Source organism: Natator depressus, chromosome 6, assembly GCF_965152275.1.
Source record: "Natator depressus isolate rNatDep1 chromosome 6, rNatDep2.hap1, whole genome shotgun sequence".
NCBI lineage: Eukaryota > Metazoa > Chordata > Testudines > Cheloniidae > Natator > Natator depressus.
The window spans coordinates 116,405,168-116,422,842 of NC_134239.1; the positions used below are offsets into that span (position 1 = coordinate 116,405,168).

General features: G+C 43.1%; 1 protein-coding gene across 1 annotated transcript in view; it reads right to left on the reverse strand.

Moving 5' to 3' along the window:
• Nucleotides 1-17,675, reverse strand: part of SYNE2 (spectrin repeat containing nuclear envelope protein 2) — a 264,558-nt gene that overhangs the window by 48,714 nt on the left and 198,169 nt on the right. The window contains exons 91-99 of the mRNA XM_074956361.1: nt 16,080-16,259; nt 14,439-14,567; nt 11,184-11,338; nt 10,692-10,839; nt 10,075-10,169; nt 7,706-7,940; nt 5,463-5,657; nt 4,065-4,190; nt 590-745 (exon numbers count right to left, since the gene is read on the reverse strand). Coding sequence (XP_074812462.1) covers nt 590-745; nt 4,065-4,190; nt 5,463-5,657; nt 7,706-7,940; nt 10,075-10,169; nt 10,692-10,839; nt 11,184-11,338; nt 14,439-14,567; nt 16,080-16,259 — 1,419 coding nt within the window. The remainder of the gene's footprint in view (nt 1-589; nt 746-4,064; nt 4,191-5,462; nt 5,658-7,705; nt 7,941-10,074; nt 10,170-10,691; nt 10,840-11,183; nt 11,339-14,438; nt 14,568-16,079; nt 16,260-17,675) is intronic.

Here is a 17,675-nt window from a genome sequence, read left to right on the forward strand (position 1 = left end):
TTCAAAGTTTTGGAAATATATTATATTAAAGAAATGGCAAGTCCGTTTTTAATATGTTTCGGTCCTTTTTACTAAACATACCTAAAAGCGAATTTATTTCTCAATTTCATTTATTAGCTTTTTTGGAGATGTATTTTACATCAGCCTATGCAACATGCCATCACTTGTGAATTCAAAAGACAAAGTAGGTAGCAGGAACAGCATAACAATTCCCCCCACTTTTTCCCTCCTTCACCTCAGGCGATTCCTCTGTTTAGCCTTAGCACTCTTAGTTTGTGAGTTAGAACAAAGCCATCCATCTACCCAACAGTTGCATTTTTTTCACACACTCAATTGCTAAGAGTTTGCAAAACTGGAGCACTGTGTGTTATGGAAACAAAGAGAGCAGAGCCCAGACTAACTTTATTCCACTATTGTTCAGCCATGCATGCAAAGAATGCCCCAAAAGAGACTCTACAACTAAAGTTACCCTGCACGTTAACGAAAGCATGTTTCTTTCTGCTGTTTATGCCCGGCAAGACATTTCACCCTAAACGCATCAACAAAGAACAAGGACATGAACAGTATATTCAACAGCTAAGTGACTTACTCGTAAGCAAAGTTCTTCCCATTGTCTGTGCAAATGCTCTACTTGCTCCTTCAGCAGCATCACATCTTCTGCAAGGATATAATGAGCCAAGTCTGCCTTCATATTATCAAGTTCTTTCACGTTTTGATTCCAGTCTGCAAGTGACTTCTCCAGTTCCTGCATTTAAACACAAGGAAAACAATCCTTTAGACTAAGCTCCTGTGTTTTTTCAAAACCTGTTGGTTAATCCTCTGATTGGCCTGTGGGGGAGGGGAAAACAGAAAAAGAGGAGGGGAAATTTACACACAGGCAGCCAAAAGGGTAACACAGTGAAGGCTTTGCTAGGATGCTTTTAGGTCAGCCTCTCTTTCCTTTTCCTTCTGTCTCTGCATCCTGTTTGGGGGAGGGTGGGAAGAGAAATGGTTAGTTGAAAAGATTAATTTCTCTTTAGCTTTATTAGAGGGTTCCCTCCAGTGTTAGTTATTCTGAGCCTGATCCAGAGCCCATTAAAGTCAATGGCATAGCTCTTGTTGCAGAAATAAGCCTCCTGGTTACTCTATAAAATACGAAAATATTCTCTAATAGATATCCAACACCCAACATCTTCTGATACACTGCTGCAGTGTTTGGTAGAGTTGCCAACTTTCTAATCGCACAAACCCAAACACCCTCGCTCACTTTCACTGGGCTGAGGCAGGGGCTTGGGTGCAAGAGCAGGTGAGGGCTCCGGCTCTGGGGTTGGGTGCTGGAGGAGATGTGGGCTCGGGGGTGGGGCCGGCAATGAGGGATTTGGGGTGCAGGAGGGGGATCAGGGCTGGGAGTTGGGGTCCGGGAGGGGGTTTTGGGTGTGGGCTCTGGCTGGGTGGCGCTGACCTCAGGCGGCTCCTGGTCAGTGGCACAGTGGGGCTAAGGCAGGGTCTCTGCCTGCCCTGGCTCTGCACGGATCCCAGAAGTGGCAGCATGTCTGGCTCCTAGGCGCAGGGGGTTCTGTGTGCTGCCCACAGGCTCCGCCTCCATAGCTCCCACTGGTGGTTCCTGGCCAATGGGAGCTGTGGAGCCGGCGCCCAGGGCAAGGCCAGTGCACTGAGCCTCCCTGGCAAGCTGCCCCGTGCCTAGGAGCTGGACATGCTGGCCGCTTCTGGGAGCCACGCAGAGCCAGGGCAGGCAGGGAGCCTGCCTTAGCTTCGCTGCGCTGCCGACCGGACTTTTAAAAAAATATTAAAATAAAAAAAACAACCAAACAAACCAACAACAACTCCCAGACCCATTTCTTTAGTTACAAGGAGATAGTCTTCCTGATGGCTTTAAAAAAGTGTTTTGTGTTAACATTGTCACTGAAGGAGAGGAGTAATTGCACAACAAACTGCAGTAGGGAAATATCTGTGTTCTACACATGAAGGAAAGTTCACATTTTACAATAAAGAAAACTTGTCAAAAAACCTTCCTGGTTCTGCTAACAAAGAAAAATGCTCTGCCTTGAGGAGACAGTAAACTGGACAAAAAAAAAAAAAAATGCACAAGGGGAGCAGACAGCTTCTCCTTCCCTCATAGTGCCTCTGCATGGGCTGGGGGAGGCTGTCTCTCCCCAAACAGCCCAGCATGGCGCTGCCCACGCTCCACCCCTAAACCCCTTCCTGCAGTTCCTTCCCAGGTCCCTCTCTTCTGTAGCCCAGGCTAGCTAGGGCTGTGGCAGGTAGGTGCCGCAATGACTCGGGGTGCTGGGACCGCTCTGCCCAGTGCTGGGGTTAATGCTCTGGTGCTCTGCGGCCGGGCTGCCTGGGACTCCGTGGCTGGGGGCGCTGCAGCTGGGCTGCCGGGAGCTGGGGTTGGGAGCTTGCCCGGAGCTCTGAGGTTGGGGGGTGCTTGGGTGGCCCGGGGCTGGGAATCCTCAGTGTGGTGGGGGGTTGCGCTGGGCTCCTGCGGGGGAGGGGCAGCAGAAGGGGAGGGGAGGGAGAGTGGTGGGCCTCAGGCAGAAGGGGAGGGGCTGGGGGCTAGCCTCCCCCAGCGCTGGTTCATCGGCTGCCCATGTTCTTCTGATCCATCTGTATATATGCACATTCAGATTTTGAAAGGAGACTGACTCACCATTCAGTTTGCAAAGGAAACACTGAAAAAAATTCTATTAAGATAAAAAGAGTTGATAGTTTAACTGAAAATAATTCTCCCAGTTCACAATAAATTCTCCCTTGAAAATATAAGGGTGTGCATTTATGCAGCTCAATATACATTAACATGGGATCTGAGTCAAAGCCCAGTGAAGTCAATGGGAGAATTCCAATGGATTTTATTGGGCTTTAGATCAGGCCCCAGGCATGGGAAGAGCACTGTTCCATAGAATACCACCTCCTAGCTCTTATAAAGCGCTTTTCATCTTTAGATCTCAAAGTGCTTTACTATGGAGGTCATTATCCCCATTTTTTTTTTACAGGTGGGGAAACTGAGGCATAGGGAAGGAAGTGATTTGCCCAAGGTCACCCAGCAAGCCAGTGGCATACCGAGGAATAGAACCCAGGTCTCCTGTGTGAGTCCCAGTCCAGTGCTCTATGCATGAAAAGGTCCTTACTTGGTCCTTCTATTTGGTCCTTGTACCTAAGGGCTGCTTCAATACTGACACAATTTGACACTTGTTCTCCATTGCCAAAGCTCCACTGTTGGTATTATCAATGGTGATAGCTGTACACAGTCAGGGTGCAGGCATTTTTAATGAACACTGTGTCAACACAAGTGTTCGAAAGCAGACTGTTCCTGCATATGAAAGGAAGCCAGCTATCACGAAGAACATCTCAGGGAGCTGATAGCAATCCAAAGATGTAGGACATCTGTAAACTTACTTGTTTCCACAAAGGCCAAGCAATTCAGTTCATAAACATGGTGATAAAGTACATTGCCATGAAGCCAAATGCAAAATTGCCAAAATGAGTCATGCACTGGAAATACTTTCCATGACATTTAACTTTCATGGCAGGACGTTGGCAGCAAAGGCTTTCATTGCTGACAGCTAAACTGCTGCTGCCCCACTCTGGCTCTCCTCTCCTTTTCTCTATTATTTTTAGCATGCCACAGGTGAACAAGGTGCTTTGTAGATATATAAGATAATAAGGTCCCTGCCTGGAGAATTTTACAGTCTATAATAGACTGATAACACAATAAATAAAGACATCCAACCACGTAGAGGGGAGTGAGGTGAAGTGACAGATGGGGAGAAGGGAATTTTAGCTTCTTATTTTAATGGGTTTGAATTTTTATTTATTTATTTATTTGGCGAGGCAGGGGAAGTGATAAACCTCTGTGTCCCATCGAGGGCATAACAGTAAATATCCTGCCAAATTTCAAAAATTCCAGCACTTGCAGAGATTAGGATGTTACCTCAGACATGGGAGAAGGGGCAGAGGCAATTTACCAGTAGCACAGAAGAACAAGCAAGATAGAAATCCAGTCTCCCAGAGGCTCAAGTAGTGTACAAGGAATATTTTTTTACAAAATGTGCTTTCAATACCTTAACATGTTCCTTGGTTTTGTAGAGCTCTTCATGATCCTCTGGAAGTGGATCTTTTACTTTTGCCTTAAGCTCTCGCAGCCTGCTTTCCATTTCTTTGATTAGCTTTTTGCAGCTGTCCCACGTCTGTTTTTTACAGAAACAAGGAAGTTATGAATGGTAAATACCTCACAATATGAACGTATTGTACTGTATGGATGAATGAAACAGCAACTTCTAAATTAATTAGTTTTAAAGGACTGATCATCAGGATCTTCTCCCAGTGTGTGCACACTGTCCCTAATAAGAATTTCATTCATGAATTAATGGGAGAATTGAGCCTTCTCGTATTTAATGTTTGACTTGAAGTGCATTTTAGCTCAAGTGGTTCACATCTCCTTTTATACAAACTAAGATTCTTTGGAGCATAGTTTTAAATTATGCTGGGGATCAATTAAAGTGATATAATTAAATATGAAGTTTTTATGCTTTGAAACACAAATTTACTACAGAGAGGAAACGTTCATGGATCTCTCTCTTACATTCAGAGGGGGTATATATGGAGAGGTGCATATGGCCTCTGGCATAGTCTGCACCTATAATGGCTCTAAAAGAGAGTAAAGAAGTGTGACTAATGTCACTGGCCCAAATTCTCACCCAGGTGCTTCATGGCTGAAAAGTGTGGGCAGAGTTCCGCAGCCCAGCCGGGCTCCATGCCCACAGACGACAACTGCAGTCCAAAGAGGGGAAGCCCGTTATAGCAGTATCCACCCAGCTACCCAGCTCCTCTCCACAGAGGTATAGTCCACGACTTTGGCCTTCCCACAGCCCCCAGATATAGAGGGATGGAGCTGGTGGGGAGTGATCTCAAAGGGAGTCACAGGGCCTCCTCAGAGTCTAGAGTAGGGGAACTCACACTTGATGCTTTACTGGCAAGGAACTCTGCTGGGGAGGCAAGGGCCATGGGAGCCTTTTGACAACTTCAAAATGGAGCTGTTACCTGAGATTAGAGGCCCCTGACTGAGACACACCCCTGCAAGGGCAAGTGGGAGACAACAGAGCCACCATGATACCCCACACCCCCAATCAAAGGCACTGGTTTCAGGGGCTCTGTCCTTGAATGCCACTGTCTCCCCAACCTGTAAGCTTATTTGTGGGTGTTACTGCAGTCCAGTCATGTAGTACCCTTTGCAGGGCCTGCATACAGGACAAAGATAGATTAGGATCCACCGAAGGGCAAACAAAGAGCTGGGAAGCTGATACTCTTTCTGGGGCTCCTTGGGCACTTGCTGCAGAGAGCCTCTCCATCCCACTAGCCTGCTAGGACTGGTCAAGCTTCCACAAAACTCCCCCATGTCGGAACAGGAGTGTGCAGGCATCTCAAGGTGTCCTCCTCCCCAGAGAACACCTGTCGAGTACCTGCACAGTGCTGAGGAGCCGTTTCATGATCTTCTCCACTTGAAGCTGGGCATCATTCCAATTCTCCTGTAACTGGCTGAGTTCCCCTTGTATTACAGCATTGGTCTCCGGGTCTGAGTCTTTACATAACTTCTCCCCAATATCGACAGTGAGGGAATATGTAGTTTGCCATCTCTGAAGAAGTATTTCCTTGTTCTAAAAAACCAACCACAACATTCTAAATCTCAGCCCTGTGATTAGAGAGCTTTACAAACCTGCTTGGAATTTCACTTTTTAAAAGATGACCTACAAAGGGGAAAAAAAATGGGCTTGTTCTTTGTTTTTATTTAATTTTTTCTTATGTGTTAAAAAAAAACAAACCCCCAACCCTGCATTTTTTCCTGTTTCTTTTGAGCATAAGATGCTATGCTGACTTTATAATGAGTTAAATGATTACACCAAGAGAGTGAAAGTGGTGCAATTGAGAGGAGATTTTTGGTCATACAGTTAAAAAGTCAAGTGTTTAATAAAACGTTGTGTTTGTTAACAACTCTTTAACTTCAATGACTAAGCAACATATTGGAGAAAGAATGTCCTCTGTGAACCCTAACAAGATCTTCACCAAAAATAGGGAAGATGAAAGTTAACATTCCTGTTATATCCAAGCAGAAAAGCATCCATAAAAGCTAGACTTTCTGGCCTTAATTATACATCATAGAGAAGCAAAAACAGGCACTAGTATAATTTTTGAAGTCCCCTGAAGGACACCTATAACAACAGGAGAAAATAAACATGAAACAAATGAGGCTAGCAACAAAGGAATGGGGCACTGAAAGTCTTAACATTTATAGTAGTCCTAGGTCCTAATGTTAATGGATTGTGTCTGTGCAGAAAGAGTAGTCTAATAATGAATCAAAACCAAATTTTCTGATTGCCTTATACATAGGCCAGTTAGGTGCTTCTGTTCACCTTCTTATAATACAATGGAATATTCAATTCAACTGAAAGGCAACACATTTAAAACTAATAAAAGGAAATTATTTTTTACACATTACATAATCAATCTGTGGAACTCATTGACTCAAAGTATCACTGAGGCCAAAAGTTTAGTGCCCCTCAGGAAACCTTTAGACATTTATATTGATAATAAGAAGATCTACAGTTACACTACATGAAATATATTTTTAGTAAGGAATATAAGCTTTCATACTTCAAGTCATAAACCGGACACTAAATGACAAAAGTTAGGAAGAAACTTCCCCTATCTGATGGTTATTCCATCACTAGCTATTGTGGCCTTGTCTACACTGAAGTTTTCTTACCTCTTATTTTTAAAAAGGATAAGTGTAAACCACAATTCTGTGCACTAAAGTGAACAATGCCAGGTCTACACTAGCAGGCGCCTCTACTATTATGGGGTCTTCTCCCATCGTACGGTACTACTGTATTGGACATGAGGAAGGTTGGCAGAATCAGGTTCTAATGAATTCAAAATAGTTCAGCTAATCTAATAAGACATATCATTGTTTGAAATATTCTCTGTCATGGAATATTTCTCTCCAAAGCAAAAAATTATTCAGTACTCTACCAAATATAAAGCTGGCTTCTAATCAGACAGTATTCAACTTTAAACTCAGGTTCCAATTACACTTTAAACTATTAACTTTAAGAGCTTCTCTATCCAGAAATCCGGGACACTATTAACCAAGCAAGAGATTCTGGTTTTGGTTCATAATTAAACCTAAAGTTACTTTTTGCCTGAATAGGGTCACATTTAAATTAAAAAACCAAACAGCTCTGGTAACTTAAGTTGTTAATGTTCAGTTCAACATTCCCATTAACATAAAACCTCCCAATTACAGTAAATACGAACTATTGGGAATTTTGAAAATTTACTCACAGAGGTCACTCAAACGAAGACAAGCAAAAGGAAATAGGGCTTTCTGCAATATTATAGGCAGGCATAGTCTATGTGCTTTAGCGAGAACCTGTTGAGGTTCTTTGAATCTTTTCATCAGGACACGTTCACTAAAAACTGCATCTGGCTCCCATATCATAATTTATTTAGGAGTTTATTGTGGGTTTCCACAATGCATAAATCAAGACAAATTTTAATGAAACTGTCCCTTTAAAAAAAGAAATCAGCAATTTGTTTTGTGCAAAAAGCGAATGCTTTTAACGTCCTTTCATTTTTCTGGATACATGGCATTTCAATCTGAAAAATCACTGATCATCTATCTGTTTATAAGAAATAAAAATATGACCTTGAAATCGTGAATTAGATTCCTAAGATGGTAGAGGCTGTAGCTGTCCTGGCTCTTCACAGCAGCTATGAAGTTATTTGTGCAAGTAAGAAAATTTGTGAGATTCTGTTGAGAAACCCTGAAGTGTTGCCACTGCTTCACAAGTCCATCAATATCTTTCCTCCTCTGCTGAACCATCCGAACAACACTCTGCCACTGCTCCTTCAGCAATGTGAGTTTGGAAATAAACTCCGTTCTGAAGAGGACAGAGATTGGCATGTTAATACAGAATGTCATCTTCACCTTGAAAGCACAAAATGGAGCACCATAAGCACCAGCCTTCTCTGTGCATCAAAACTTCTGTGTGACAGAAAACTATAAAATGATACAAGAACAAACACGAGAGTTTCTCCTGCTATGGCGCAGCAGCATATGGTACAGCTAGACCCAGAAGCAAGTTGTTCCAAATTCTTGAAGTGGATGGAAGTCAATACTGGCAGGAACTGCACTGCAAAACAGAGCGGTACTTGGGCAATGCTAGAACAGCCTCCTGTCACCATTGTACTCTAGTGCAGGTGGAGCCTTAGAGCCCATCTGCATCACAAAAAAATCCTGTGTAGTGCTGAACCCCTTCAAACCAGTTTTTGGTTTCTACCATGAGATATAATATGACTTTTGCCTGCTCCACATTAACAAGTTGAAGTGTTTTCAGCCCATGCTAGTAAAAATGGGTTCAGCTAACATACTTTTTGAATAGTTCAGATGATGCCTTAGAGAAAAAAAGGGAAGGGGAAAGGTAAATCACTTGCAATGTTACTGCTACCTATGGAGGATGGGGTTCACATAAAACAAAAGTATGTACAAGAGACTCTTAGAGATGTTCCATGAGTTCATACTCTGGCCAATAAACAACTCATCTCTCCATTACCCAAATTAGGATCACGTTGGGTTTACAAAAATTAGCCAGAAGACCATGTCCTCTTGTGAACATGAAGAATCACCAGGCTCCGTTGCTAGGTGCCTTTCTTAAGTGCTCTCTCACTTGCGGCATGAGTACTCAAGGAGGAAAAGAGGATCGAGTCCTTTACATATGGCAATCATTTTACCTACCACCAGAGTATAGCCATCTCAGCTGTAAACACAGCTACTCTTTAACAGTGCATAACAGTTAGGGCAGGAAGTGAAGGATATCTTATCCCAGGAGAAACTACAAGGGGATTTTTGGTTTTTAGGTAGGCAGAATGTAGTTATTACCCAAAGGGGAACTTGGCCAGGACACAGGTGGTCACACCCTTACTTTTGCAAGATGTACCACAGGCTCTAATGAACACACATGGTTTTTACTTGGGTTTAAAACATCTCTTTTAAGGGACAGTTGAGGGTGGTTCAGTACTGACTCAGAGGGAAGCATGTAACACATTAAACCATATCAACACATGCACATACATCATAGGTAAGGCTACGTTTTAGTCACAGGTATTTTTAGTAAAAGTCATGGACAGGTCACGGGCAGTAAACAAAAATTCATGGCCTGTGAACTGTCCATGACTTTTACTATATACCCTGAATTAAAACTTGGGCAGAAGGCCATGGGTGCTCTGGGGGGGCGGTCCGGGGGCGGTCCACGGGCGGTGGTGACCCCCGCTGGTGCTGGGAGGGGGGGCCAGGTGGCGGTGCGTGGCCTGGGACTCCCACTGGTACTGAGGAAAGGGTTGGTGGGGCTGGCAGGCTCCCTACCCAGCTCCACGTGTCCCTGCAGCTCCTAGGGGGAAGGATGGCCAGGGGGGCTCTGCATGCTGCTCTCGCCACAAGCGCTGGCTCCACAGCTCTCATTGGCCAGAAACTGCAGCCAATGGGAGCTGTGGGGGCAGCACCTGCGGGCGCAGGCAGAGCCCCCTGGCCCCTCCGCCTAGAAGCAGGAGGTACATGCCAGTGGGACCTGGGGAGACCCCCACCCTGAGCTAAGCGACTCACCGCACCCCAACCCCCTGCCTCTAGCCGTGAGTCCTGTCCCACACACCCAAATTGCTGTTGTTGGCCCAGGGGCTGCCCGGCTTGGCCAGCCCCCGAGCCAGCACCAGACACTGCAGAAGTCACAGAGCTCACGGAATCCATGACAGACACACAGCCTTAATAATAGGCGTAGAAATAAACGGCCATACGCTCATCATTTCAATGAAAATCTATGTGCTGGGGAGCCATCTGAATAAATGTATCTACAAGTACTTGGCTGCGGCTGGGTCACAGAGCTCCTTCAGCCCCAGGGCTGCAGCGGGGCTGGAGGAGTTCTGTGCCCCAGCCAACTATTGGGGGTTGGGGATGCCCCTGCTTGTCCCCCCTTTGTGCATGCCCCTGGTAAGAACTAAGGAGAAAAATCTGTTTTTTTTTACCTTTTTTCTGCTTCTCCTGTTTCCAGCGAAAGTAATGCTTTTGATATGATAGAATTAAAAATCTGCTGATTTACAGAAATCTCCGCTTGCAGCATCTGCAAACATTGCAAAAATAAGAACAATATTAGTTCAGTAACTGACGGGCATTTAAAAACAAACTTTACAATGGGCTTGACTACACACAGAATTATTCTGGAATAGCTCCATATTTAGTGAATAAGGAGCAGAATCTGGCCCACATGCCCTAAGGAGTACAAGTTTTACATAAAGTAGTAAATGTTTAGTATAATGTTTGTGGAATTAGATGCACAATTACTAATTATAAAAAAGTCTGGGTGACATCCTGTCTGTGTGTCTCTAACTTGCAATGCATGTCATTTAGTATTTGCAGACACAGCTTTTGTGATTTATTTCAGCTGGGACAAGAAGCACCCACTCAGCCTTGCCCCAAATTAATGTTCCCAAGGTGTAATGTATTATTGACACTTCAAGTGGATTCCATTTATATATTGCACAGAATGCTGTTGTTCTATAATACCACCCACAGTATCTCTTTGCAAAGATATGGTTTTCAAGATTTTTTTTTAAAACCCAGTTTAAATCTTCAGCATTATTACCTCATATATTCTCTGTTGTTCCTGAAGCTTTTCAAATCTGCCAGCAATATTCACTTTTAAAGCCTCTTTCATCTTTTCTAGAAATTGTACCCAGTTTTCACATTTCTGAAGAAACTTCTTTTCATCCGATGGAATTCCCTCAAATTCACTGTTTAAAGAAATAATACAGGAACTAGTCTATTGTTGTATATTTTCCAGTTATGATTGTTTATGCTCTAACGGACTGGTAGCACCACAGGCCCTAATCAAGATAAGGTCCCATTTTGCTAGTCTCTGCACAAAACACATGCTAACATATGTGCCTTTGTGCTCCAAACAATTTAAAATATTTAAAAAACCAACAATCTGATGGAATATTTTTAAGTTAGTTTAAAATGGAGGAATTATTTTTGACAAGCCTCTTGGAAATCTGGGGACCAGCTTGTGGAAAATATTTTAATCTGCTTTTAATTTTCCTCATGCATACTGAAACAGTTGGGGGAATTTTTTGACCTGCAATGCTCCAGGGCTGTTGCTGTCTTCTGAGCCCACTGTCGATTCATGCTCTGTAGTTTCTTCACAGTGAAATCACTGAGTGGTAGCCTAAAGCTCACTTCATTCAGATTCTCAATGTCAGGGGACATTGCGGTGAGCTCCAACATGTGGCTCTGCAAATAATGGAACAAAATAACTGACAGAAACATCACCTTTTTTCCATGTCTAGAAAATATAAGTCTTTTTTGTGATGTTTGACATCACAATGTAAACAATGCCTTTTGTTCAGGTTAAAAGGGTCATGGATGAAAAAGATGAATTTCAAGAAGCATAGTTAGTTAATATTGGGCTATATCATCCCTCCATGTACTATTCCACTAGAGAGGACTGAAAACAAGAGTTTTCACTTTCAGTTTCCTTTGCACAATTATTGGGGGAAAAGTCAGACACACCCTCCGAATCCTCATTCATGGAAGTAGTAAAGGGTTACACACAGCGTATTTTGTAGTATCTAAAAATAGCAGGGCTTAAATTTCATAGAGAAGTTTGAGGAGAAGGAATTGTGCCAACCCCAGATCCAGCAGGTTTCTCTCTTCTCTTTTACAATTCTGCCTGAAATCCATGTTCTGATTCCTTTTTAAAAGTAACTCATTATGTTTTATGTTGCTCTGGCGATTCAGTTATTCTGATGCAAGGCTCTTCAGGTAAAGTATTCCATTGCATTTCTGATTTCCTTAGAAATTTTTTTAATGACAAAGAACCATCTTCTGCTAGCAATTAAAATGACCAAAGTTGCTGCTATTCTTGTGAAGAAAGAAAGCTGGCCTTTTCCATCATGACATTGGACATACATCATTTGCTAAGATGAAGTTTAAAACATTTTACGTAATACAAAACTTCAGGTTTATAGATAATTTATTTGGAATAGTTTTATGGATATTTGTCAAGTTTTTTTTTGAAATTACGTATTCATTGTCAACAGTGGCATAATCATCACAATAAAGTCACTAAAATTTAAATACCTGGCGTCTCAGTACATATTAAATTAGTTTAATGGCCAGTTCAGTTCTCTAAGGGCCCAATCCAAAGCCCACTAATTGTCCATTTAGTCAGACTTCATGGAAGAGTCAAGAACTTGGCCTCATTATAGGCAGGGATATTAGCACTGCATATTACTAAAATTACCAGATGCTTTCGATCATAAGACCCTGTATTCAGTTGCTTACAACTTTCCCAGACTTTAAACCTTTTGGCTGGAATTCTCCATACAGGTTGTCCGGCTGACGCTGATTTTTTTCTGAGAAACTTTCATCCACAACGGTCTAGCCATTTCCGAGAATGAGGCTAGAGAAATGTATGTTTTGCCCATGTTAAGAATTCGGTGACCTTTTCTTCGAACAGTTCTAGTAACTCTATGCCTTGGAGAAAGGATTAGAAATTTTGCAAGGAGATGGCCTCTGTGGCAGGGATGTGCCTTTTGTCATCCCCATGAAAATCTAGCCAAATAATATGCTATTGCAAAATCAGTGCATGTACTCATAGACTTCTTCAATGGTAGGAGTTAAAATCTCTGAAGAGACTGTCTCAGTGAGCATGCTCAAGCCTCTCACAGCTCCTAGTGCTCATACCATCCCAACAGGGCAACAGAGCACACTCCCTCCCCTCAGGGCTCCTCCATGTGACCAGACTGAGCATGTGCCATCCCTACAGAACAACTGAACATGCTCCAGCAACAAAGCCAGACTTTCCCTGTAATGCCTGCTTTTAGCTGCTCTGGGACGGGTTGAGGCCAGGCACCAGAACTGATGGCAGGGAGCCCGTCTCTTCTGTGCTCTCAGTGACATCCCCCCCGTGCTCCCCTGGAAGCCATCTGATTCAGATGCAGGGGTGACAAAACTTGGACCGGGGGAAAGGAAGGAAGTAGACTGGGAACGTGTCTGATGAGAGTGGGACTGGAGGGAGTGGGATGCAAAGTTAGGACAGGGAGCCAGAGGGAAGACTGGGCCTGGAAGTTGGAAGGGGGCTGGGAAAGAAAAGAAACAAATCAGATGAGGAGCAGGAGAAGGGAACTGGGACTGGCTGAGCAGGACGACTTGGAGGATTTGAGGAGTGGGAGAGATGGGGAGATTGGGACCAGACAGAGAGACTAGGACTGGGTAGGCCAGGAGAATGGGACTGAGACAAAGGGGTCAGGGGTGGGGAAGAGACAGAACATGGCTGGGTTGGAGATGGTGGGGAAGAAGTAGTCAGACTCGGAAGGAAGGAGAAGAAAATTCTGTGCCCAGTAGAGCACACTTCCCTCCAGAGCCTGGAATAGAACCCAGGATTCCTGAATGCCACCATTTCTCTGCTGTCAGTGAACCCCCCTAGTCAAGTGTCCTATCCCTCTCTAGCGCTGGCCCACATGGAGGATGAAAACTTAGTGCAGCTATCAATTACTCAGCTCAAGTGGCAGAGGTTTTTGCAGCGGATCTAAAGGTTCCAGTCTTGCTGATGACCTCATGTTGGTGTCACTATGATGAAATTTCTGGTTTTTCAGTTTGCTTTTTAAAAAAACCTCAGACATTACACACCAACATGCTATGTTAACATTATTAAGAACATTATTAAAGTGGCAAAGTCAAGCACTCAAAAGTTAGGAAATCACAGAATTGAGGTTGCCTGTGCCACCTTAATTTGGGCCCCTTGCGCATATGCAATGTGATACAGTCTTAAATTACTATTTTTTTCAAGACGACCCCTACCTCATTCCCCGCACAGGATGGACCTGCTCTGAGTATTATCCATCAGGCTAATTTAGTAAAGGAAATTGTTGTCTGTAGGACCCCTGCTTTTTTGTTGCAGAAGTTGGAGGTGTGTAGTGAATGAGGCAGGGGACTGCAGGAAGAGAAAAGAGGGTCTCATTGTTAAGGCAGTTGAATGGACAACTGGATTCCACCCCTGCTTCTGCCACAGAGTTCTGCACTAAATGGGTCAGGGGCCCTGTGGGGAAAAAATAGTATGTGATTAGGAAATCCAAGACTGTATCATAATGGATATGCATGTAGGGGCCAAATTAAAGTTGCACAGGCAACCTCAATCCTGGCATTTCCTAACTTCTGAGTGCTTGACTTTGCCACCTTAATAATGTTCTCTTAACACATTTTTTGTGCATGTAACATTTATGATAATTAAGCTACAGGAAGTACCCATAGTGCTACATGAATAAGTATCCTACAGACTCTCTTACATATGCATAATTTATATCCTTATAGTCATAAGAGCTGGATGTACCATGAGCAATTCTGAGTCTTCTTCTTTTCCCCGGAGATACAGCTTATCCAAAACTTCTATAGGTGTCTTAATTCGAGCTTCCACTGTGCCCAGACAATTATTGAAATCCTCCAGTTGTAAAAGGTTGAACTAGGATGAGAGAATATTTTTGTTATAATCAGCTTTAATACATATATTCAATATGGACAAAAGAGTAATAAACAGCATCCTTATGAAAACAAACAGCTGCTAGATTAGAGTAACTGGTGTATTTGTAGTTAATATTTATGTCTATATTTAAACCATGCTTATTTATATTCTTTTTCTAGATTTTATCTTTGGAATATGTCCTTGCATTTTTAGAGTAAATATTTAGCCTTGATTTCTTGTTATTGGCTTCATAGTTCTAGAAATTAATGGCTGTTTTTCCACAGCGCAATGAGTTTCTTTCATTGTGAAAGAACAAGGAAAGTGAAATGGAAATGAAGAAAATACTTCATTACATCTAAGGGCACCACTGTCCCCTGTCAGGGTGAGAACTAACTCACTGGGGAGGAGAGATGGTCTTACGGTTAAAGCACTGTAGTGGAACTTGGGAAGCCTGGGCTTATCAGCTCTGCTTAAGACTTATAGAAGGTGGTAAACTCTGCAAGTTTTGACTTACGGCATTTCTTCCCAATTTTTCCACTGAGGAGAAGTAGGATTTAACCCAACATACACACATGTGGCAAGGAGCTGAGCCTCCAAATCCTGGGAATTGTGGGAGATCCACATGGATCTAGGAGAAACAGGGCAGCAATGCTGTGCAGAGACCTGCTACCAGGGACTTCACGATTTAGGGTGAAATTATGGAGCCACAGCACAGCTACTCAGATGGCAGGAAGTTTATGAAAATGGTTCTGCTCCCTTATCAGCCACATAGAGAGTTTGGTCCCATTTGCTCCTATAGATAAGGCTGTGAGTGTTACTTGGGCTCTAGTAGCTCCCAGCTGGCTCCATCTGAGGGGAAGAAATACAGGACTGGGTCTGGGATCCCACAGTTTTTTTGAGGGAGGAGGTTAGGGTAACTGGGGGACTCTTCACTTCCCTCCCCATTTCCAGGGTTGAGGGAACTGTGCCAGGAAGGGGTCTGGTGTCACACTCTCTGCCTGAGAGCTCTCAAATTACAGATGTGTAAAGAATGAATGACAAGAACGACAAAGGAAATCACTTGTGGTAAGACCACAAAATTACACAAGGGAAAACGACTACACAACTAGAAGTGAAATAAAACTATATTACACTATAGGTAAAGCTTACACATGATATCAAGAATCAGAGACATCATCCCCAGGAAACAACCTGAGTTTCCAAGCATTGGACTGGGATGATGGATGGAGACATTAAGATCCACCCATATTACAAATTAACAGGCCTGCTTACAAGTGTGTGACAGAGCAGGGTGTGTGTGGAAGGGGAAAACAATTGAAACTGAGTGAACGTAGCATAGCAGGCACACGATGAACCCACCTGTTTCCCCAAGACTTTATTTCTCTTTCGTAACTCAGCTGATGCTATCATTTCACTGAGTTCTAATTCAAACTGAACGTCAGTCCAGGAACGACATGATTTTGTTGAAGAATAAAACTGTATTGAGAGCAAATTTACTATATAAAGAAGTACCTCAAATTCATCTGATTTCATCTGCAACATCTTTTCCAAATAAGCTATCCTTTGGAGAGGATGCACCTTCTCTGAGAGAACTGCATGTGTGGCTGCATTAACCTGTTGTGCTATCTGGTCTGTCAACTCAGAAACCTGGAGAAAGCTTCCCTTTACGGTTTGAAGGCCTTGTTGCAGTATCTAAAATGAAAGATCAAAAAAATAAATCAGATCTGTGTTTTTGTGTCTCTTTTATTGCTATAACTAAACTCCTTCGGTTGATCTGCATTGGAAGCCAAATTCAGCCATAGACTAAGAGAGTGGCTTTCATTGACTTTAATGGGAGTGGCAAGCACTTACTCCAGGGTTGAATCTGATAAGTCTATTAACAATGTTGGGTGGGACGAAACCATAGATGTTACTGAAGGTCGGCCTTCCAGTTACCCAGAGATTTAGGCTGATTTTTTTAAAGGTGCTGAAGAGAGTTAGGCATCCAACTCCCAAAGAGCTCTCTTTAGCTCCTTTAAAAATTCCCAGCCTTAGTATCTGGATTCAAAGTTCAGTGGGATAACATTGCCCAGTAAAAACAACGAGGAGTCCTTGTGGTGCCTTAGAGACTAACAAATTTATTTGGGCATAAGCTTTCGTGGGCTAAAACCCACTTCATCAGATGCATGGAGTGGAAAATACAGTAGCAGGTATATATATACACACACACGGTACATGAAAAGATTTCAGGCACTCGGTTACTAATGTTATGAGGGAGATTAGCGAGAGAAATTGGAAAGAATATCCATCCTCTCTAGAATGGCTTTATACAGTGATGATAATATCCTGCTAACAACTATGCTGAACACCTTTGCCAGCACTTTGGAACTATTTTGATTGATTGAGAATTTTTTTCCCCCCTCCAGCAACAATACTATAAATTTCAGTTCTAAATGTTATGAACAACTATGGGAGTAGCTGGCACTTCTACAACCAATATACTGCTTGTAGTTCCTTTTATCTGGAGAGGGATTTACAGAATATCAGCCTGGAATGTGTAATTCTCTGCCACGTTCACTTAATACTAAACATGAAAATCCCTGAGTTTTTTTTCCACACATTTCAGTGGGCAATGAGTAAAGAAATGTTTCTTCTGATTAACTATAAAAGTAAGGACAGACTTCCCTGAAAGGTCAAATGTGCTTCTGGCTTATTGACCCTGTCTTTGGCATGGATCAGACTGTAAGCTCTTCAGTTATTTATAAAGTTCAAAATATATAATAAAAGTCAGTCATTTTCAGTTCAGTGATTGCTACAAAATAGCCAGATGCTCAGGTTCCCTATGTTACCTTCATTGGGTATTGCCACTGCAAGGGGATGGAAATCTGGCAAAAACTGCCAGTCAGGGATTCCTCTTACATTTGGGAATGACTGGAGGGGATTAAGCAAGAGTAGCTGGCTCTACGCCAGTTGCTCCTGGCACCCCACCTCTGGCATAGGGAGACATGTCCAGAGCAAACTGCACCCTGGCGGTGCTCCCTAGGGGACCACTGCAGACAATCTAGTTTAGAGAAGCCTTGCTGCTGCTCTGCCTAAACTGGTCACGGGCTGCCCACAGAAACTGGAGAG